This window comes from Gopherus evgoodei, chromosome 12, assembly GCF_007399415.2.
Source record: "Gopherus evgoodei ecotype Sinaloan lineage chromosome 12, rGopEvg1_v1.p, whole genome shotgun sequence".
Classification (NCBI taxonomy): Eukaryota; Metazoa; Chordata; order Testudines; family Testudinidae; genus Gopherus; species Gopherus evgoodei.
In genome coordinates this window covers 43,967,871-43,991,580 of record NC_044333.1, presented here as the reverse complement: position 1 = coordinate 43,991,580, position 23,710 = coordinate 43,967,871, and the positions used below count along the sequence as shown (strand labels likewise).

Here is a 23,710-nt window from a genome sequence, read left to right as displayed (position 1 = left end):
CAGAGTGACTTACCTGGGGCACCAGGTGGGTCGAGGAATCATAAACCCCCTACAGGCCAAGGTGGATGCTATCCAAAAGTGGCCTGTCCCAAGGTCAAAGAAACAGGTCCAATCCTTCTTAGGCTTGGCCGGATACTACAGGCGATTTGTACCACACTACAGCCAAATCGCTGCCCCATTGACCGACCTGACCAAAAAGACCCAGCCAAATGCCGTTAAGTGGACTGATGAGTGTCAAAAGGCCTTTACCCAGCTTAAGGCGATGCTCATGTCTGACCCTGTGCTCAGGGCCCCGGACTTTGACAAGCCATTCCTAGTAACCACAGATGCATCTGAGCGTGGTATAGGAGCAGTGCTCATGCAGGAAGCAACAGATCACAACTTCCATCCTGTCGTGTTTCTCAGCAAGAAACTGTCTGAGAGGGAAAGTCACTGGTCAGTCAGTGAAAAGGAATGCTATGCCATTGTGTACGCCCTGGAAAAGCTACGCCCATATGTTTGGGGACGGCGGTTCAAACTACAAACTGACCATGCTGCACTAAAGTGGCTTCATACTGCCAAGGGGAACAACAAGAAACTTCTTCGTTGGAGTTTAGCTCTCCAAGATTTTTATTTTGAAATTCAACACATCACAGGAGCTTCTAACAAAGTAGCTGATGCACTCTCCCGTCAGAGTTTCCCAGAATTCAGTAGTTAAAAAGTGTTCTTAAAATGTAGAAGTCTGTTAGTTATATACTTAGGGGTATATGTAAAGGTGCATGTGTTGTATTAATCTGTTTATTTTCAAGTTCTAGAAGGAAATCGCCGCCAGTGAGCTTCCCCACTGTCTGCAATTTGGGGGGCGTGTCATAAACAGATAGCTAAGGGTTAATGTCTCTTTCACCTGGAGCACCTGACCAGGGGACCAATCAGGAAACCAGATTTTTTCAACTTTGGGTGGAGGGAATTGTGTGTCTGGGGTCTTTGTTTTCTGGCTGCCTGCTTCCTCTGAGCTTTGGAGAAGTAGTTCTGTTTTCTAATCTTCTGTTTCTAAGTGTAAGGACAAAGAGATCAGATAGTAAGTTCTATGGTTTCTTTTCTTTGGTATTTGCATGAATATAAGTGCTGGAGTGCTTTGATTTGTATTCTTTTTGAATAAGGCTGTTTATTCAATATTCTTTTAAGCAATTAGCCCTGTATTGTATCACCTTAATACAGAGAGACCATTTGTATTTTTTCTTTCTTTTTTTATATAAAGCTTTCTTTTAAGACCTGTTGGAGTTTTTCTTTACTTCAGGGAAATTGAGTCTGTACTCACCAGGGAATTGGTGGGAGGAAGAAATCAGGGGAGATCTGTGTGTGTTGAAGTGGCTAGCCTGATTTTGCATTCCCTCTGGGGGAATAGGAAAGTCCTTTTGTTCCAGGACCAGGAAGGGAGAGGGGGAGTCACTCTGTTTGGATTCACAGAGCTTGTGTCTGTGTATCTCTCCAGGAGCACCTGGAGGGGGGGGGGAAGGGAAAAAGGATTATTTCCCTCTGTTGTGAGACTCAAGGGATTTGGGTCTTGGGGTCCCCAGGGAAGGTTTTTCAGTGGGACCAGAGTGCCCCAAAACACTCTAATTTTTTGGGCGGTGGCAGCAAGTACCAGGTCCAAGCTGGTAGCTAAGCTTGGAGGTTTTCATGCTAACCCCCATATTTTGGACGCTAAGGTCCAGATCTGGGAATAAGGTTATAACACCACAGCGATCGGCAACCTTTGGCACGCAGAACGTCAGGGCAAATCCCTGGCGGGCCAGGCTGGTTTGTTTACCTGCCTCATCAGCAGGTTCGGCCAATCACAGCTCCCACTGGCCTTGGTTCACTATCCCAGGCCAATGGGGGCTGCAGGAAGCGGCGCGGACCAAGGGATGTGCTGGCCACCACTCCCGCAGCCCCCATCGGCCTGGGACGGTGAACCAAGGCCAGTGGGAGCTGCGATCATCCGAACCTGCGGACACACCAGGTAAACAAACCAGCCCGGCCCACCAGGAGCTTACTCTGACGGGCCACGTGCCAAAGGTTGCTGATCCCTGGCTTTACCATGTGGAGGGGTGCATCTGTCTTCTCGGCGAATAGTTTTGTTCCCTTGAAGGGGAGGTTCTCTACTATTGTCTGGACAGCCTTAGGGAAGCTGGACAAATGGAGCCATGAGGCTCTCCTCATAGCCATCACGGGGGATACTGAGTGCACCACTATGTCAACCGTGTCCAACGCACACTGCAGAGATGTTTTTGCCACTAACTGGCCTTCGTTAATGATAGCCATGCATCGGTCTTTGTCTGTATCCAGCTGCTGCTCAATGAAGGACTTTAATTTTGTTTAGTTCTGATAATCATATTTGGCTAGTAAAGCCTGATAGTTTGCTCCCTGAATCTGGAGAGTGGCTCTTCTGCCGAACAGGTCCAAGCACATCCAGTCTTGGTCATATAGGGTAGATTTAAATTGATATTGGTGACCGCTTGAACTATCCATGTCCACTATGACGGAATTTGGAGGTGGATGGGTGAATCGCTCCTAGCAGGGTCTAAGAGCACGTTATTAACTGAGAGGGCTACCCTCGCAGAGGTGGAAGAATGAAATATGTCCACTAGCTTGATGAGGTTCATATACCTCATGTAGTTGCACTTGTAGGGCCTCAGCCACTCTGAGTTAGGTCCTGGAATGACAAAGTCATCTGTCAGAGATGGCAGGGGAGGCATCACCACCTCGTTAGGTGAGGATGATGAGAGGTGGATTCGAGGAGTGTCTTGCTTTTCCATCTCCATTTCCCATTCTTCCTCCAAGAATTCTGGAGGGTCAGGTGTCCTTGACATTGTCACTGAAAAGGGACATCTCTGTGCCTGCTGGTAAATCATGCTAGGTGCCTGTAAGGCTTGTTGTCTCTGGGCCTACCAGGGGTCCCAGTTTGGTTACTGTGGCTAGGGAGCTGGTGGCTGGAACCATGGTTGCCCATACCAAGGAAGTTGAGAGCCAGGGGGGTACCTCTGGTACCGCTGGTGGGACTGGGGTTTGAATGGTGACAATGAGTGAGAACCCAGCTCCTCTGGCTCACTCTCTGACTCCAAATGGGAAAGAGGTAGCACGTGGCGTGGAGATGCAGATGCCAATGTGTCCACTGATCCTGGCAAGCTTAGTAACGAGGCTCTGATACTGAAAAGGGGCAAGTCTGGTACATCGGATATCAAGAGGTCTGATGCACACCTATAGTCCACAGGTGCTGACAGTACCGGTATCAGTGCTGAAGGCAGCCAGTGCCGACGAGCTTGCACAGAGGGAGTTGGAGACGTAGACCTGGTTGTATGGTCCGTCGGCATCACATGCACTGGGGTTGGCGTCAGTACTGGTGATTGAATTGATGTAACCTTCCCCGGGGCAGACTGTCTATGTTTGTCACACCCTCATGGTATCGGTATCTCTTTGCCCATGCCTACTGGGCCTTTGTCAGCTTGGTACTGTGTGTGCCCTGAGTACTGACTCTAGGCAGCTTCGATGCCATTGCTGAAGATACTGATAAAGCTGGAGAATGCTTCTGGCTTGAACTGGGCTTGCTACAGGGACTCACAGACATCTTCTTACTGGTCTTCAGCGAGTCACTCGATTCCTTAAAATCATCTGCCCTCGACATAGAAGGTTGTGGTGATGTCTCACTTTGAGATTCTGGAGGCTGAAGGGCTGACTCCATGAGCAGGAGTTTTAGCCTTAACTCTCTGTACCTTCCTGGACCTGGGTTTTAGCTGCTGTCACCAACCACACTTTTGTGGATTGTGCTTCTCCCTGAGGCAGTGAATACACTGCAAGTCCCTTACTGGAATGGAATCTTTGCAGCTAGCCAGGCATATCCTTGTCCAGGGGGTCTCCCCCACCTGGGTTGGTGGGAGGTGAGATCATATTGTTGTTTTATTTTCTATCTCTTTTTTTTTTTTTTGGCATGGGCAACTAACAAATAGAACAAACAAAAACAAACAAATAGAAAAGAAAGGGGCTTCAAAGCAGCAAAGAAATTTGCAAAATTATCAGGAGTTAACGATCCGTGAACAGACAGCTCTCAGCTCTGTCTCTAGCATAGGGTGGTTGAGAAAGAACTGAAAGAGAAATGCCCACACACACTGGCTAGTCTCGTGGCAGGCAGGGAGCCGTGTGTGCATGCACACATACCGACAGTGAAGCACCCACAGCGACACTACTCCAAGAACGACACCAGTTACTGTACAGGTAGCTAACCATTTTTTCTCCTTTCAGTGATTGTGTACATATACATTCCACTGCAGGTGATTCATCTGAAGTTCCTGTACAGGTGGACTGACTTCAGATCATATGAACAAAGATTGTAACACAGGCTTGCCAAAGCTGGCATCATCATGAGAGGCTTGAGTGATGATGTAATGTCCGGAAAAGGTATGTATAGATGACCATTTTGCTGCTTTGTAGGTACACCTCTACCCCGATATAACACGACCCAATATAATACGAATTCGGATATAACACAGTAAAGCCGCGCTCCGAGGGGCAGGGGGGGACTGCACACTCTGGCAGATAAAAGCAAGTTCAACGTAATGCAGTTTCATCTATAACACTGTAAGATTTTTTGGCTCCCGAGGACAGCATTATATCAAGGTAGAGGTGTATCTGCTATTGAGACATTGTTCAAAGGCTGATGAAGTGGATTGAGCCTTGGTGGAGTGACCTGTTATTCTCAGTGGAGGAGAGACATTAGAAAGAGGATTAATGCAGTCAGAAATCTAATTTGAGATTCGCTGAGGTGACACTGATTGACCCTTAACACTCTCAGTGTAAGCTACGAAAAGCCTAGGAGAGGTTCTGAAGGACCTGGTTTGGTCCAGGCAAAATGTCAAAGCTCTAAGAATGTCCAAAGTAGGAAGACTTGTCAGCTTTGGAAGAATGCAGTTTTGGGGAAAAAGTTTGATGAACAGTTTAGGGAAAAAGAAGAAGAATAGTTTGGTTCAGCTGGAAAGATGACACTACTTTAAGCATAAAGTTAGGGTACAGTCTAAGGGAAACCTTGTCTTTATGGAATATTGTGGACACGCAGGAACTCTTGAAGTTTTAAAACCCTCCTTGTGGAAGTGACCACCAGCAACGCTGCCTGCATAGACAATAAGCAAGTGTGAGGTTGTACCCATAGGTTCAAAGGGAGTCCATGGGGTCCAACACAGTGAGTGGAGAGATGGCAGTAGGATCTTGGGTAGAGGTTTCCTGCACAGGGGGAGGAGGAGAAAACATTCTCCTAGAGCAGGGGTCACAAACACATGGCCCGCAGGCTGCATGCAGCCTGTGAAGTTATTTTCTGCGGCCCGCAAGCTCCTCACAGCCCCCCGCCCCCTTCCCCAGCGTTTACCGGGGCGGCTCTGGCCCGGTGCTCCGAGAAGCGGAAAGAACATGTGGTTCCCTGTTCCCGGCCAATGGGAGCTGCTGGGGGACGTGCCTGAAGCAACAGCAACACACACCACTGTGCCTTTGCTCCCCTACGTTCCAGACACTTCCCAGAGCAGCACAGGGGCAGGGCGGACAGGCAGGCAAGGAGTCTGCCCTGCTCCCAGTGCACACCAGGCCAGAGCCCGCCCCCCGAGCCCGTCCTGCACCCCAACCCACTGTCCTGAGCCCCCTGCCGCTCCCCTCATCCCTCCTGCACTCCACACCCCAACTCCCTGCCCTGAGCCCCTGCCACACCCCACACCCCTCCTGCACCCCCTGGGGGCAGGGAGGGGGCGGAGTTGGGTGGAGATTTCAGGGTACGGGTTGGAATGGGGGCAGGGAAGGGGTGGGAAGAGGCGGGGCAGGGCCTCATAGAAGGGGTGGAGTGGGGGTGGGGCTGAGGGTGGCGGGGGGGAGGTGCCAATAATGCAGCCCTCGGGCCAATGTACTAGCCCTCATGTGGCCCTTGTGGTTATTTGAGTTTGAGACCCCTATCCTAGAGCATGACCATGATGGAGGTCTAGAATCAATCAGAGCAGCCCAAGCCCAGTAAGGCCATGAAAGATACTGCATAGTCTGAGCCATCCACAGTGAGAGACACCCTGCTAGAGCTTGCGCATAAGAAACCTAGACCTGGTCCTTAGATCCTGTTCTGACACATCATCTCTTTCATGAGGTGAACTTCGAGGCAGAAATCCCTCTGTTTTTTAGTCCTGGTGGAAAAGGATGTTCAAGTACAGTAACTCCTCACTTAAAGTCATCCCAGTAAACACTGTTTCGTTGTTGATCAGTTAGGGAACACACTCATTTAAAGTGGTGCAATGCTCCATTCTAAAGTCGTTTGGCTGCTGCCTGCTTTGTCCACTGCTCGCAGAAAGAGCAGCCCAGTGGAGCTAGCTGGTGGGGTCTTGGAACCGGCGTGGACCGGCAGCCCCTCTATCAGCTCCCCACACTCCTAAGTTCCCTGTGCAGCAGCTGCCTAGCAGGCTATCAGTTGCAGCTGTCCCTCCCCCTGCTGCCATGTGCTGCTTCTGCCTTCGAGCTGCTCCCCAAGACTCCTGCTTGCTGTGTGTGGGGGAGGAAGAGGGGAGCTAATGTCAAGGGTCCCTCTGCCCCCTGCTTTCCCCACTTTCATAGAGCAGGGGGGACACATGACAGAGGGAGCTTCCAGGCAGCAGCAGCTGCAGTCCAGTCTCAGCTTGCTGATCTAATTAACAAGGCAGTGTACTTCTGACCCCACTGTTCATACTTAAAGGGGAAATGCGCATCTCTCTCTCACACACACACACACACACACACACACACACACACACACACACACACACGGTGTGTGTTTCTGTCTGCCCTCCCTCCTTTCCTGCTGCCTTGTAGTGTGTGTGAGTTAACCCTTGAGGGCTCAGTCAATTGCTAGTTCATCATTTAGCAGTTAAGGCATTCCCAGGAAATATCCCACCCTCTGACTCCTCCACCTCAACCAAGCTTCACAATCATCATCACTGTGTACCAGTATTGTTTGTGCAAAACTTATACTGTGTGTGTGTCTCTTTTGTCTGGTGAAAAAAATTTCCCTGGAACCTAACCCCTTCATTTACATTAATTCTTATGGGAAAATTGGATTCACTTAACATCGTTTTGCTTAAAGTTGCATTTTTAAAGAACATAACTACAATGTTAAGTGAGGAGTTACTGTAGGGCATTTGTCTCTCACACGGCCCTCACCAAGACAGATCAAGCAGCTTTTATCCCCGTCACAGAAAGGCATAACACCCCCACATGTGGCACACTTCTTAAAACCTGGGGAATTTTTTGCATAATAAATCCTCCAGGTAACTATTAAATGCTACCTAAACTAACTATACTACACAAAATACTACTATAACAATATACACTAAACGAGTTCTGAAACACTGGCTAACTGAAGCAAATGCTATGGGGAGCGCAAATTCTTGCCATGTGCAATATGAAGGAACTGAGACAGAGGGGGACAGACCCACCCCTTTATGCTCTTGTCTGAGAACACAAGGAGAGCAGAGGCTACCATTGGGAACGTATGTGCACACAATCACTTGAAGGAGAACTAAAAGTTCATGTAGACAAGCCCTAGGATGTCTGCAAGGCACCTGACTTGGTATCCCCCAACATTTTGATTAAAAAACTAGAATACAAAATCAACATGGCATATATTAAATGAATTAAAAACTGGCTGATAGGTCTCAAAACATAATTGTAAACAGGAAACCATAATTGAGCAGTCATGTTTTAGTGGGGTTCTGCAGGGACTGGCTCTTGGCCCTACTCTATTTGACATTTTTATCAATGACCTACAAGAAAACGAAATCATTACTGATAAAAGTTTGCAGATGACACAAAGATTGGGGAGTGGTAAAGAATGAAGAGGACAGGTCACTGATACAGAATAATCTAGATTGCTTGCACCTAACTTGTGAAGCTAACAACATACATTTGGCCAGAGGTGACACATGGGGGCACACACAGTCATATGCCCCCCAGATTTCTGCCAGGGTGGAAGTCAGGATGAGTGCAGGATGGGAAAGGCACAGGCACCGTGCACCCGCTGAGCCCTGCTAGAGGGCTCCCAGAGCAAGGAAAAGAGATGGGGCTGGCAGTGCAGCTTCGCCAGAGGGGGCACAGGGAAGCCCATTCTGTCCCACCCCTTCCACATCCTCAGCCACAGTTATCTGCTTGGCAATAGGTGTCTGGAGGCCACTGTGGACAGGAGACAGAGATGACATGTGGGGTGATCATGTGCCCCCCCACCTTTAAATTGTGCTCCCCACCACCATCAAGAGTTGTGTGTTGCCTCTGCATTTGGCCACACTTAAACACAGTCATACATCTACAAACACAGAATGCAGGCCGTACTTACAGGATGGGGGATTATATCCTGGAAAGCAGTGACTCTGAAAAAGATTTGGGGGTCATGGTAGATAATCAGCTGTACATGAGCTCCCCGTGTGATGCTGTTTCCAAATGGGCTAATGAAATAATTAAATGTATAAACAGGGGAATATCAAGTTTGTGTAAGGAAGTTGTATTGCCTCAGTATTTGGCACTAGTGCAACCACTGCTGGAATACAGTTCTGCTGTCCATAGTTCAAACAGGTTGTTGATCAGTTGGAGACGGTTCAGAGAAGAGCCACGAGAATGATTTTTAAAAATTAGAAAATCTGTCTTATAGTGACAGACTCAAAGAGCACAATCTGTTTAGCTTAAAGAGAAAGTTAAGGGATGACTTCATCACAGTCTATATGTGCCTATACAGAGAAGAAAATTTAATAACAGAGGGTTCTTCAGTCTAGCAGAGAAGATATAACAACATTTAATGGTTGGAAGTTGAGCTAGACATATTTAGGCTGCAACTGAGGCTTATATTTATAGGCAAAGTGAGGTTAATTAACCATTTGAACAATTTATCTAGAGTTGTGGTGGATTTTCCATCACTGGTAATTTTTAAATCAAGCTTGGATGTTTTTCTAAGAAATATGCTTTAGTGCAAACGGTAAATAATTCAGCATAGTCCCATGGCCTGAGTTATGCAGATCAGACTAGATGATCACAATGGTCCCTTCTGGCTTTATAATCTACGAAGGCATACCTATCGGGTGGACAGCTGGGAGTCTATGGGAAGTGTGTCTCAGTCCCGCTCCTAGCAGATCATTATACATAGTGTGGCAGATATGGCAATTTCCTGCAATATCCTTATGACTTTATTGTATGAAGTTTATTTATTGCTGTGGGCTGGGACTGTACGTCACCTCTTGGGGCGGGAAGATGTGATAGATGCAAGACATGGGAACTCAAAGACTATAATGAAATGTGCCAGACAAGTATGAACTTTTGGGACAGTAAGTGTTAAGTGACTTTTTTGTGGAATCCTTAGAGAGAAGGTAATGCAAATTCCCCAACTCTGGTTAGCCAAAAACCCAGCTTTTTGAAGCTATGCCTGAGAAGAAGTCATTATCTGCTGACTACCTTTTATAGAAGGCCAAGATCAAAGCACGGAGCTGCATAAAGAAACAGCTGCCTTTGTTCTGGTTCTGGATCTAAAGTGATGAATATGTAACCGCAGGGGAAACCCAATGATGGATATTGAAGAACCAAAACCTACCAAGAGCCCTAAGTTAGAGTTGGGGTGACCTCCTGGGGTTAGCATGCATAACTTATTTTATTGTTTTAATACATTTTCTCTTAAATGCTTTTCTTTGAATAAATGGGCTTTCTTAGAAAGAGCTGTGTGGTATCTTATAACCATGGGCAATACACTGATCATAGCCTTTGCAGAGAAAAAAAGCCCAGTTGATGACCTTTTTAGGCAGTCTGGATTGCTGGGGATACCATAGTGTAAGGAAGGGAGCTGTAGAGCCTTAAAATCCCTGGTCAGGAGGGAGTGAGATGCAGATTTCCACTCAAAAGAGGCAATGGCTGGGGGCCAGAAGCCTAAAATGGGTGCACTTGGTGGACCACAGAGGGGGAATACAAGTGCAGTTGCCCTGAAACTGTGACACATGGCACATAACCACAAGTGGCATTAACTGGCCCCTTGCTGGCAATAAACGTACTTCCTTCCTACAGGTGGTCTTGCCACACCATGAAGGAGTCAATGGTGGGGGGAAACCTTCATAGATTCTAAGGTCAGACAGGACCACTCTGATCATCCAGTCTGACCAGCTGCATAACACAGACCAGCACATTTCACCCAGTGATTCCTGCAACAAGTCAGTAACTTTTGGTTGAGCGAGAGCATCTCTTTCAGAAAATAATCCAGTCTTGGTTTAAAGACTGCAGATGATGGAGAATCCATCACACCATTTGGTGAGTTGTTCCCATGGTTAAGTACCCTCACTGATAAAAACTTGCATCTCATTTCTAGACTGAATTTGTCTAGCTTCAACTTCCACCCACTGGATTTTGTTAACCTTTTTCTGCTAAATTAAAGACACATCTACTATCACAAATCTCTTCCCTATGTAGGTACTTATAGACAATGACCAAGTCACCTCTTAACCTTCTCTTAGATAAACTTCATAGATTGAGCTTCTTTTGTTTCTCGCTATAAGGCAGATTTGCCAGACCTCAAATAATTTGTGTAGCGTTTTTCTGAGTCCTTTCCACTTGCCAGCATATTTTCTGAAGTGTAGACAATAGAACTGGACAAAGTATCCAATAATGGTATCACCAACCTTTTTGAGAAAGAAGGAACCTATACAGGAAGAATGGGCTCCATCTAATCCAAAATGGACCCAGATTGTAAAATTAAATAGGTCACAGAGGAGTTTTTAAACTAAAGGCTGGGGAAAATCTGGCAGGTATGGAAGTGCACATGGTTTGGACAGACATGTCTCTTAGGGGATGATTTATTAAAGGGGATACTTTATATCATAGTAAAGAGGAGAGAGGATAGAAGTTGAGGAGAGGCAGAGGAACTCATCTTATTTAGTCTGCAGAAGAGAAGACTGAGGGGGGATTTGATAGCAGCCTTCACCTATGTGAAGGGGGGTTTCAAAGAGGATGGAGCTCAGCTGTTCTCAGTGGTGGCAGATGACAGAACAAGGAGCAATGGTCTCAAGTTGCAGTGGGGGAGGACTAGGTTGGATATTAGAAAACACGATTTCACTAGGAGGGTGGTGAAGCACTGGAATGGGTTACCTAGGGAGGTGGTGTAATCTCCTTCCTTAGAGGTTTTTAAGGCCCAGCTTGAAAAAGCCCTGGCTGAGGTGATTTAGTTGGGGTTGGTCCTGCTTTGAGCAGGGGGTTGGACTAAATGACTTCCTGAGGTCTCTTCCAACCCTGATAATTCTGTGATTCTACGATAAAGAACAGGTAGGAACAGAAAAGAAACAGTCAAAAGTAAATGATTCCAATTCAATTACATCACATGAAGGTAGACAATAAGTACTGACACATTTTATAAGTGGTTGTATACAAATGCAAGTAGCCTAAATACTAAGATGGGTGAACTTGAATGCCTGTTATTAAATGGGAATATTGATATAATAGGTAAGGCTATAATTATGTCATGGAAGTCACAGAAGTCATGGAATCTGTGACTTCCACTGGCCTCCGTGACATTTTCTGCCCTGGGGCTGGGGCTCCCAGCCAGCCCCGCCCTCACAGCTCCCAGCCCCCAACCTGGTGGGGGAACCCCATGCACCTGCCCAGCTGCGGCAGGAGGGCAGCAGGACCCTGCGCTGCTGCCCAGCTGCAGTGGGCAGGAAGCGGGACCCAGCTAGCCCTGGAACCCACAAGGGAGAGGCAATTCTTGATTTAGTCCTAAGTGGCACACAGGATCTGGTCCAAGAGGTGACTACAGCTGAATCAGTGGGTTCATACCTGAGCCATTCTTTTTAGGTGACAAATCTGATGAACTGCCCCATGTTGAGGAGATTTTGGAACAAACTGATATATTAAACAGTGCTAAGTCACCAGGACCAGATAGTATTTACCCAGGAGATCTGACGGAACTCAAATATGAAACTACAGAACTAGGAGGAGAAGGAACAACGGAGGCTATCCATGAAGGAGTTGCTCATGCCGGGAAGGTGCACAGCATGGAGAGTAATGCTGTATCTGAGGCACCAATTCCAAAGAAGAATTGCCTCCACACAGAGGAAAGGGTAGCAGGCCCTGCCCTGTTTGTTGATATATAGGACCATGTCGCCATGTTGTCAGAGAGCTGTTGGACATGGCAAGAGTGGAGGAATAGTAAAAGTCCATGGCAAGCTAGGCGGATGACTCGGAGTTCAAGAACACTGATGTGCATTCTGGCTACCTTGGGTAACTAGAGGCCTTGGGCCATGTGGCCCTCCATATGTGTTCCCCATCCTGCCAGGGAGACAACTGTGGTCAGGGTGGTGCATGACACCAGAGGTGTGAAAGGGATGCCCATCAGGACGGGCTGCACCACCAAGTGAGGGAGGCCAGGATGGAAGTGGAGGAAGAGGACCAGCTTGGAGAGAGGGTCCCTCTATGTGTTGTAAGTCAAGCAGAGCCAAAGTTGGAGGCAGCACATGTGAAGGCGTGCAAAGGGTGTCACCGCGGTGCAGGTCGCGGTGCAGCCGCTCGCCTTCCTCCCATAGCTCCTATCGCACACTCCTATCTGGCTGGAGGGGAGGTTCTTAACAGGTTCTGGCAGCCCCTTAATTGGCTCCAGGTGTCCTAATTAACCTATCACTTGGCAGCTCCTTCACAGAGCCATGAGCACAGGCATGTACTTGGCGTGGTTCACCCCCACCCCGGACACCTGCCCCTTCTGTGGCATGAGGGAGACCCTGGCACACATTCACCTGGAGTGCGCCAGGTTGCAGCCCCTATTCCAGCTCCTCTTAGACATCCTGTTATGGTTTTGGTTGCACTTTTCCCCTCACCTTCTTATCTACGCACTCCCTATCCATGGTCCCACAAAATCCAGAGACCTCCTGGTCAACCTCCTCCTGGCCATGGCTAAAATGGCCATCCACAAAACCAGGGAGAGGAGGCTGGCTGATGGGGTCTCCTGTGACTGTGGGGCCTATTTCCGAACATCCGTCTGCTCACGGACCCAGGCAGAGTTCCTCTGGGTGGCATCCGCTGGCTCCCTTGACATCTTCGAGGAGCAGTTGGCACTGTCTGGGGTTCTCTGTTCGGTGTCCCCGTCAGGTTCCCTTCGTCTGACCCTTTGACCTCACTGCTGTCCCTGTTATTTCATTAGTTGTCCCCTGGAATCATTTGACTTCCAGGTCCTGTGGATCTTCCCCTTGGGCTGGGGAGAGGTCCTTTAGCAGTGGGCAGGCTTCCACCCATCCACTTCCTAGAACCCAATAGGAGCACTCTCCTGTAGTCGTCTGGTCTGACCCCGTTACAGCAGATACCACCCCCTTTCTTCGGTATGAGGAAATAGGTGCAGTAAAAGCCATGGCCGCGATGGCATTGTGGTACTGGCTCTACGGCACTCTTGCAGAGGAGGGCATCCACTTCCTGTTGGAGGAGTGGTATTGGGAGGGGTCCAAAGTGCGACCCTGGGGAGGGTGGCGAGGAGGAAAAGAAAGAACTCTATTAGGTAGCCATGGCGAATGACATCGAGCACCCATTGGTCAGTGGCAATCTTGGCCCGGCTGTGGGCGAAGACGGCAAGGTGGTCGCCGAAGATGATGTGGGGTGTAACCAGCAGAATGAAGAAAGGTTCATGGTTCTCTGCAAAGGTGTCAAAAGTTGTGTCTGAGGGTACAGTGGGTGAACATGGAGGCAGCCCAGGTAGGGGCAGAAGATTGTTGCAGGCGTTGAGAGCATGGGCGGCGATGGGGTAGTTCAGGCTGGCGCTGTGGATAAGGCTGGTAAGTTTGTCAAGGGCAGGGGCAGAAGGAGGACCAGTTTCGTCGACAAGTGGGGACCAGGGTGTCGAAGCCCAGGGATCGGAGGGTGGCTCGGGAGTCTTTCAGGGAGTGAAGGGACTTGTCCCTCCTGTCACTGAAAAGTTTGTTGTTACCGAAGGGGAGGTCTTTTCAAGGGTTGTCTGGACCTCCTCCGGGATGCCGCTGACTTGCAGCCATGAGTCGCGGTGGAAAACCACCGCAGAGGCCAGCGATCGGGAGGTAGTATCTGCAGTGTTCACTGCAGCCTGAAGCGTGACTTTGGTGAGAAACATGCCCTCGTCTATGAGTGACTGAAAGTCCCCCCTGCTTGTCTGGGGGAAGAAAGTCCCTGAATTGTGCCAGTTTGGCAAAGGAGCGTGAGTCATATTTGGCCAGGACGGCTTGGCTATACAAAATTAGAGGCCCGCAGAGAAGTAAACCTTATGCTTGATAAGGCCGAGCTTTTTGGCTGCCTGGTAGGGGGTGTGTGGTGGGCACGCTCCGTAGCTTCCTGGAATACCAGGTAACTTGGAGGGGGGTGCTGGAAAAGGATGTCCATACCCTTGGCCGGCAAGAAATAGCAGCGTTCAGCTCGCTTTGGAGTAGACGTACAGGAAGCTGGTGTGTGCCAGACTGCTTGGGCAGGTTGAAGGATGGCATTAGGGCAGTACGAGTGTGGCTTGGAGGATGCAGAATATCCATGAACTGGTCTTGAGGATCCTGGACGTTCTCCACAGGAAGTTTGAGGGCAGTGGCCATAGGATGAAGGTGGGCTTGATACTTGGCATGATCATCTGGAGGCAAGAGAGAGGGAGGGATGAGCGTGTCATCAGGAGAGGAGATGACGCTAGTGGGGACTGGCGGAGCCAACTAGTCCAGCAGTGCCAGTGGATCCGGCGGAACGGGGGTATCCAAAGGGGCTTCATAGGCGGTGGCAGCAGATGGATAGTGGTGGCGGTGCATACAATGCTACTATGGGTCCCAAGCTGCTCAAGAGGGCCACGCATAAGGGTTGCTTGGAACTGGGGATCCCCTCGGGTAGGTGAACTACGGATCGGCAAAGCGTCCGTAAGTTGGTGGGTAGGGCTGCCTGTTGGGATCTGGGCTGTATGAACAGGCTGGTGAGAAGGCAGGATCTGCCTTGGAGGATCAGTCCGATTCCGTAGAAGGATCCGTCAGGGGCAGAGCCGTTGGAACTGATGGGACCATCAGAGCAGCCGGAAACAATGGAGGGGGCAGGTCCATCAATAGGAAAGGCTCCTCAGATAGGAATGGAGGACCATGTGTGGTCGGCAGTGCGGGTTGTGGCAGAGAGCCAGCAAATGGCAGCAGTAGCTCAGTTAAGGGAGACAGGCACCCTGGGGTGCATGGGACCAGGCAGGAGATACTGGATGGTCCCAGCAGACTGGATGAAGGTGGAGGCGAAGACTGCAGGCTTGGTACTGGGGTCAAGGTCATCCTCGCTGGAGCACGGTGTTGGGATTTTTGCTCAGAATGAGACTTCTTCACAGCGGGAGCCTCATCTTTGTTGTGTGACTTCTCAGCCAACCTGCCACGGCCTGGGGAGGAAATGCTACGCTTGTGCCCATGTGTGTGCTTTTTATGCACATGGTGCATATTTGGATGTGGCAGTGTCACTGGTGCTGGGCAGGACAGATTGGGAGGAGGGCTGGCTGCTGGTGCAGAGCCACTGTCCAACAGATCCGCTGGTGTTGGTTTCTGTGGTGCACGAGGGCACGTAGCCTCCGCCATAAGGAACTTATGGGCAAAACTCACAAGCTTCCTGAGTTTAGGGTGGGAAGGAGCAGCAGATAGAGCAGTGTGTAGGGATGTGAGCTTTGCTGAGACAGTAGAGGCACCGTTGATGTTCTTTGGTCACAGAGAATGAGCGAGGGCAGAAAGCACCATACTCAAACTCTGCTTGTCTGGGCAAAGTCACCTGGCCAGGAAGAGAGTCCCACCAAGGGAAAAGTCTTGGATTTTTATTCCTAACAAATGACTACTAACAACTAAGGGACAGGAAAAACAAGGATGGACAACTACTCTATGAATAACTATATACAGCAAGAACCAGAGAACTCGAAACAAGCTTACAATCACCGAGGAATGGGGGTTCTGACTCTGGCCATGCGGTGGTAAGAGGGTACTGGAGCGGCATCGACCCGCACAGCTTCTTAAAGCCTCAGACGCACCACGTAGTTAACGCACATTCAGGTCGACAGACACTACTATGAACAGTTCCAGCTGCAGCACATGGCACGTATACGCACTCACAGTTGGAATCCACATAGGGACCATTACTTAAAGAAGAATAGATCTTTCAGAATAAGATGCGACCCCTCTCCCCGCACACACATAATATAGTCAGTCAGAGCCCTGCTGCACAAGATCCAATTCACCCTAACTTTTAGCCCAGAAAATTATGACCATTTTAAAATCTATCCCCATCCATGTGGTCCCATGCTAGAGGGAGCGAAGAGGTGAAGCAGCTCATTTGTTTCACTAAGTGAATGACCTTTTGCTTAGATCAGGGCCTTCACCATGAGCCTCAGGGAGACACCACACACCAGCTGGCAGTTTGTTCTGGCATGTGGGGTTTTAGATATGCTGGCTTCTCATACCTATCCCTCACCCTCCCAGATATGCCCAGCTATCTGTTCAGCATGGCATTTCAAGAATGCTCAATGCTGAATGTCCCACCAGCAGCAGGAGCAGAGCTGGAAAGCAGAAGAGACAAAAGAGATGCAAATATTTATCTCTGTAGAGACTCTGCTGTGATGCCGCTTGCAGCAGGTTAGAGCCCGGTGCTGCTATTAAACCCATATTGCAGGATGAAAGCTGAGCTGCAGAAAGGCAGAACTGACCTCTGTTATGATGGCTTTTTGCTCCTTGACTCTCCTGGCCTCCTCAGGATATTGTTCGAGGCTGAAGACTTTGGAAAGAGGCAGGGGTTTTCCACTGCGGCACAGAATAGCTTCGCATGTGCCCACATTGGCCAATGTCAGAGTGAAGCTGCCAGCCAGGTCAGTAGCATCATGTCGAATACAGCAGAGAACAGCAGAAGAGCCCAGCTTCTGGCCAGCCATCCCCAGCTTCCTATTGGAAGGAAGAGACAATATGAAAAGAACACAGCTTCCAACGATAGGTACTTAACAAACAGGTCCTAAGTATCAGAGCGATGTATATACCCATGACCCTAGGGATGCAGCTGAACACCCTGCAGAGACCATCCACACTCGATCCTGCATCAACAAGTGAGATTCCCTCTCCCCCATAGACGTGAGACGGCACCCTCTCCCCTCCACAAATCAGCCACCCACTTGAGCCTCCTCCTCACATTTCTCACCCATTTATCAAACTGCGGGAACAAACAAATCCTTGCTCACAGGGGCGCCCTCCCTACCCTGCACTGGGACAGGATCTCTCCTGGGCCTTTCTCACATCTCCATGCATCAGTCTGACCAGTTTTAACAGGTGCTCCCAGCACCTACTAGCCTACCTGTGGGAGACCAGGAAAGTGTTACACATGAAAACAGAGTCTATGTTCGACTGCTGCACCTCCTCCAGTAGCACATCTGCCATAGTGCATTGCAGGAGACGAGGCAGCTCCTCATTCTTGTCACCGTCGAACATGCCGTACACAGCTTCCACACTGTCGGCAAAGCTCCCCAGAGCCAGGGCCGACACACAGAGCCTACAGGGGGAGGGTAAAAGCAACTTGAATCTATTTGGGGTATTTATATGGCCTCATGACCATAGTATCTGAGTGACTCACAATCTCCAAAATACGTCTCCTCACACACCCCTGTGAAGCAGGGCAGTGCTATTATCTCATTACTCATATCTCAGTACATATTGGGAATTGAGGCAAAGAGAGGCTAAGTGACCTACCTGAGGTCACATACAAAGTCTGCTAGGGAACTGGTACATACATTCAGGTTTCTCAAGTCCAAGGCTAGTGCCTGGACCAATGGGGCCATCTTTCCTCGCCAGCACAGGAGGGAACATGCAGAGCCTGTATGGGGAGTGCATAAGCAGTTCTACCTAGTGGTTTCTGCGCACACACACATTGAGAGCAAAGGCTGCTCTACGCAGGGATGGAGGGCAGAGACCTTCAGTGTCCCAGAGCATGTGGACTTTAGTCAAGGAAGGGAGTGGGGAAGGGAGGCCCCAGTTGCCAGGAGAAGGCAAATGATCCAGGAGGCCACAGAAGGCTGGCTAGCTCCTGGGGACAGCAGGGTTTGACTGGTGGTCATTCAGCAATGTATGCTGCCTGTGCCCCAGAACAGAGTGGGTGTCTCAGGATCCAAGTGTGAGCCTCACATCAGGAAATAATACTCACTTATTCCTCTGGCCAGCCATCTCGGCTAACCCATGATTCCAAAGCATAGAGGAAAGTGCTGAGTCTGCCGTAAGGGAGGGCTTGGCATCAATCTTCAAGGTGGAAATGTGACTGCAGAGACAGCACCACAAAGGTCATTCTGCTCCCACAGACTGCATAACAGCCTGGGGCATTTCAATATAAGCATTAGCGTTAAAGGCCAGTTCACCCTACCAATCTAGAGTTCATAGAAAGCAGCCCCTTGAAAGAAGCTGAGACCAGGAAAGGAGATTAAGGATGAAGTCTTCCATGGGCTGTTATGTATCTACAAGGTGCCAAGAGATTCTTTGCCTGACAGTTCTATGCTGGTGTAGAGCCAGCATCTGCATTTTGACTGCTGCAAAACAGACAGCATTAGCCAGTTATGGATGAGTAACTGTGGGAAGGGGATGTCAACGGCTTTTGCTGCGCTCAGTGACCCAGTCAACACATTACTTCCACCTCTGGTACATGCTTCACAGATACAAATGTACACCTATTTGCAGTCTGAATTTGTCTAGCCTCAACTTTCAACCATTGGATCTTGCTATATATTTGTCTACTAGACTGAAGAGCTCATTATAAAATTCGTGTTCCTTGTGTAGGTACTTAGAGACTGATTAAATCACCCGTAACCTTCTCTTTGTTAAGCTAAATAGATGGAGCTCCTTGTGTCTCTCTCTATAAGGTATGTTATCTAGTCCTTTCATCATCTCGTGGCTCTTCTCTGAACCCTCTCTAATTTATCAACATCCTTCTTCAGTTGTGGACACTAGAACTGGACACTATTGCCGAATAGGTCGCATCAGTGCAAAACAGAGGTAAAACAACCTCCCTATTCCTACTTGAGGTTCTTGTTTACAGAACCAAGGATCGCATTAGCCCTTTTTGGCCACAGAATCGCATTGGGAGCTCACGTTCAGCTGCTTAATCTCCATGATCCTTCAAGTCTTTTTCAGAGTCATGGCTTCCCAGAATAGAGTTCCCTCTCTTGCACAGATGGCCTGCATTCCATGTTCCTTTGCATTTGTCTGTATTAAAATGCTTCTTCTGTGCTTATGCTCAGCTTGATAAGCCCTTCCCAGAGAGCTTCTTGCTTCATTGGCCTGGCAGCCCCACAACTCACCTGAAGATGTCCAGGGTCTTATGTTCTAGCACCAGGTTCGTGTTTCCAGTCAGGTCCAGCTCCTGCAAGGTTGCTGGCAGCACCTCAGGGATCATGATTTCAGTTAGTTCATTGCAGCTCAAGTCTACAAACTGCAGAACAGAGAAAACATAACAGAGAGGGATCCCTTCCTGCAACCTCTCTAAGGGCTCCATCACTACATTTCCCCTCTATACCTCTTTTCACCCCACCTTCCAGTGCCCCATCGCTACATTCCCCACCTCATTTTGGATCTCTCTCCAGCCCCCAGAGACCCTGCTGCTATATCTTCAACTCCATATTATAAGGGGAGTGTAACATCTTCAGGGAGACAGTCTCTCTCAGTTCTGGGTCACAGATCACTAGTTATTTGCCTTAGCAGCTTCTAAGTCTCTTTTCCACTGGTAGGTCAGGCCTGTCAGATGCATTTTCATGACACATTTCTGGGATCTAACTGGTAGTGGAGTGGGGAATGTAGTGATGAAACCCACCACCAAGTGCAGATCAGCAATGGGATGGAGTTGGAAATATACAGGCCAGTAAGCCTCACTTCAGTACCGGGCAAACTGGCTGAAACTATCGTAAAGAACAAAATTGTCAGACACATAGATGAACATAATTTGTTGGGAAATAGTCAACATGGTTTTAGTAAAGGGAAATCATGCCTCACCAATCTACTAGAATTCTTGGAGGGAGTCAACAAGCATGTGGACAAAGGAAGTCCAGTGGATATAGTGTATTTAGATTTTCAGAAAGCCTTTGACAAGGTCTCTCACCAAAGACTCTTACGCAAAATAAGCAGTCATGGGATAAGAGGGAAGGTTCTCTCATGGATTGGTAACTGGTTAAAAGATAGAAAACAAAGGATAGGCATGAATGGTCAGTTTTCAGAATGGAGAGAGATAAATAGTGGTATCCACCAGGGATCTGTACTGGGCCTAGTCCTATTTAAAATATTCATAAACGATCTGGAAAAAGGGGTAAACAGAGAGGTGGCAAAATTTGCAGATGATACAAAACTACTCAAGATAGTTAAGTCCCAGGCAGACTGCAAAGAGCTACAAAAGGATCTGACAAAACTGGGTGATTGGGCAACAAAATGGCAGATGAAGTTTAATTTTGATAAATGCAAAGTAATGCACATTAGAAAACATAATCCCAACTATACTAAACTAAATTAGCTGTTACCACTCAAGAAAGAGATCTTGGCATCACTGTGGAAAGTTCTCTGAAATCATCCACTCAATGTGCAGCGTCAGTCAAAAAAGCAAACAGAATGTTGGGAATCATCAAGAAAGGGATAGATAATAAGACAGAAAATATCATATTGCCTCTATATAAATTAATTGTATGTCCGCATCTTCTATATTGTGTGCAGATGTGGTTGTCCCATCTCAAAAAAGATAGATTGGAATTGGAATTGGAAAAGGTTCAGAAAAGGGCAACAAAAATGATTAGGGGTATAGAACAGCTGCCATAGGAGGAGAGATTAATAAGACTGGGACTTTTCAGCTTGGAAAAGAGGCGACTAAGGGGGGGATATGATAGAGGTCTATAAAATCATGATTGGTGTGGAGAAAGTAAATAAGGAAGTGTTATTTACTCCTTCTCATAATACAAGAACAAGAGGCCACCAAATAAAATTAATAGGTAGCAGGTTTAAAACAAACACAAGGAAGTATTTTTCATGCAACGCACTGTCAACCTCTGGAACTCCTTGCCAGAAGGTTTTGTGAAGGCCAATACTATAACAGGGTTCAAAAGGGAGCTAGATAGATTCATGGAGGATAGGTCCATCACTGGCTATTAGCCAGGATGGGCAGGGATGGTGTCCCTAGCCTCTGTATACCAGAAGCTGGGATTGGGTGACAGGGCATGGATCACTTGATGATAACCTGTCTGTTCGTTCCCTTTGGGGCATCTGCCATTGGCCACTGTCAGAGGACAGGATACTAGGCTTGATGGATCTGTGATCTGATTCAGTATGGCTGTTCTTATATAATGACATAGCTCTTAGGAGCTGGGAGGGAGATCCTAAATGGGGTGGAGAAGGTAGTAACAGGGCCCCATGGGGATGGTGGTCAGAGGTGGTGGGAAATGTAGTGATTGGGCCCCATATAGATATGTGCAGGACACTCTCAGCTGGACTTGGGTTCAGTTCTGCTCCTCGTGTTTCATAAATGATAGAAATGGAGGGGGTTCAAAGATGGACAATGAATATGAAGGAGGGAATGAAAATCTGTGACTTTAATTTAGAGAGGAGACAAACAAGAAGGAACAGAATAGATATAGGATGCACATATTATACCCTCTCTGGGACCTGCATCTATAATGCTGGAGCCTGCAGTTCCTCTCCCAGCAATTCCACTATTATCCCTCCACCTCAAATATTTCCTGAAACCTTTCACCCTTCAGGGGTACCTGAATACGAGGTAGGTGCAGGATCTCTGGGAAGATACTGATCTCATTTGAGTGTGCAATAAGTGTGTGCAGCTGCTTGCAGTTTGCGATCGTTGTAGGAATTGTCTTCAGCTTGTTGCCACTCAGGTTCAGCTCTTCCAGTTGTTCCAGTTTGCTCAGTTTGCTGAAGGGGAAATCCAAAGTAGCACATCTCATGAGCCAGAACCTACCACCATCAGAATTCATAGGCACAGGACCCAAAGGGTTAATCTGCTCCCTGGGCAGGAGAAACTAGAGAAGCAGCAGAAGGAAAGGTTCAGCTGCTTACTAGCTGTGCTTCTGATTTATGGATAGGAGATAGCCATCAAGTCCAAGGAGACATGGCAGTGAGAACAGGGACTGTCAGGCCAGGATTTGCCCAGTAGTCCGATTCCTTTGCTCCTGGCTCCTACATGCATGAAAGCAGAAGAGAAACTCATCACAGGCAACTCAGCAGGACCAGTGAACTTGCACTCATGAGTTTCCAGGGACTTGACTGAGAAGCTCTGTGGGTCACTAGTGTAGATATTTAACAAATCTTGGAATGCTGGGGAAGTCCCAGATGACTGGAAACAAGCTAATGTTTTATTTAATAAGGATAAATGGCATGAAACAATAGCTTAATTAGCGTGACATTGACCCTAGGCAAAATCATGGAAAGGCCGATATAGGATACAATCAATAAGGAATTAAATGATAGTAGCATAATTAATGCCAGTCGACATGGTTTTATGAACATAGGTCTTGTCAAACAATCTAGATACAGTTTTTTTATGAGACTACAAGTTTGGATAACATAGATAAATGTGTTCACATAATACACTTAGACTTCTGTAAGACATGGTATACAACACATACATCAACAGATTAAATGCATTAAAAACTGGCTAACTGATAAATCACCAAAAATAAATCTAAATGGGGAATCATCATCCAATAGGGGCTTTTCTAGTTGGGTCTTGCAGGGTCTGTTGATGGCCCAATGCTATTCAAAACCGTTACCAATGAAGAAAATAAAGACTCACTTATAGTAGAGTTTGCAGATGACACAAAATTGGTGGAATAGTAAAGAGTAACAAGGACGAGTCAGTTCTGGAGATCGACCTGGATCACTTGGTATACTGGGCTTATTGAAGTGCATGTTGTTCAAATACAACAAATGCAAGGTCATACACCAGCAAAGAACACAAGTCACACTTACAGGATGGGGAACTCTTTTCTGGAAAGTAGTAACTCTGAAAAGGATTTAAGGGTCATGGTAGATAGCCACCTGAACAGGAGATGCCAATTCCAATGCTGTGGGTAAGAGGGGAAACTTGATCCTTGGCTGTATAGGCAGCGAATACCAAGAAGAAGTAGGGAGGTAGTATCCCCTCTGCTTACAGCACTAGTGAGACCATTATTGGGATAGTGTGTCCAGTTCTGATGTTCACACTTCAAAAAGGATATTCAAAAACTGGAAAGGGTTCCGAGAAGAGCCAACCAAATGATCCGAGGTCAATCTATTTAGTTTATTGAACAGGAGGTTAAGAAGTGATTTGATCACTGTCTAGAAGTACTTACAGGGGGTAAGATTTCTGACGCTATATGGCTTTTTAACAGACAAACTCATTATGAAATCCAATGGCTGGAAGTTGACTCTAAACAGACTCAGACTTGATATAAGGCACTTTTTTTTTTAAAGTGAGGGTCATTAACCATCAAAACAACTTACCAAAGGATGTGGTGGATTGTCAGTCACCTGAAGTCTTTAAATCAAAAGTGGGTACCTTTCTAAGAGAGATGCTCTAGCTCAACCACAAATTATGAACTTAATGTAGGAATCAATGGATAAAATTATATGGCCTGAGGTATGTAGGATGTCAGACTAAATGATCAGAATGGCCTTCCGGCCTGAAAATCTATGACTGTATGATTCAACAGCCTTCACATCAACAGCCGCTGTAAAGTACACTGGCCACTGCTGTT

At 47.7% G+C, this 23,710-nt stretch overlaps 1 protein-coding gene across 6 annotated transcripts in view; it reads right to left on the bottom strand.

The window, feature by feature from the left end:
• The window catches only part of PHLPP2 (PH domain and leucine rich repeat protein phosphatase 2), a 147,161-nt gene that overhangs the window by 16,765 nt on the left and 106,686 nt on the right, over window positions 1–23,710 (bottom strand). For 5 of the 6 annotated variants that reach the window (XM_030581528.1, XM_030581524.1, XM_030581529.1 and 2 more), the window contains 5 exons: window positions 21,725–21,887; window positions 19,286–19,416; window positions 18,142–18,252; window positions 17,299–17,493; window positions 16,664–16,895 (listed from right to left, as the gene is read on the bottom strand). In XM_030581528.1, coding sequence (XP_030437388.1) covers window positions 16,664–16,895; window positions 17,299–17,493; window positions 18,142–18,252; window positions 19,286–19,416; window positions 21,725–21,887 — 832 coding nt within the window. The remainder of the gene's footprint in view (window positions 1–16,663; window positions 16,896–17,298; window positions 17,494–18,141; window positions 18,253–19,285; window positions 19,417–21,724; window positions 21,888–23,710) is intronic. The other variant, XM_030581526.1, reaches the window with a different exon arrangement.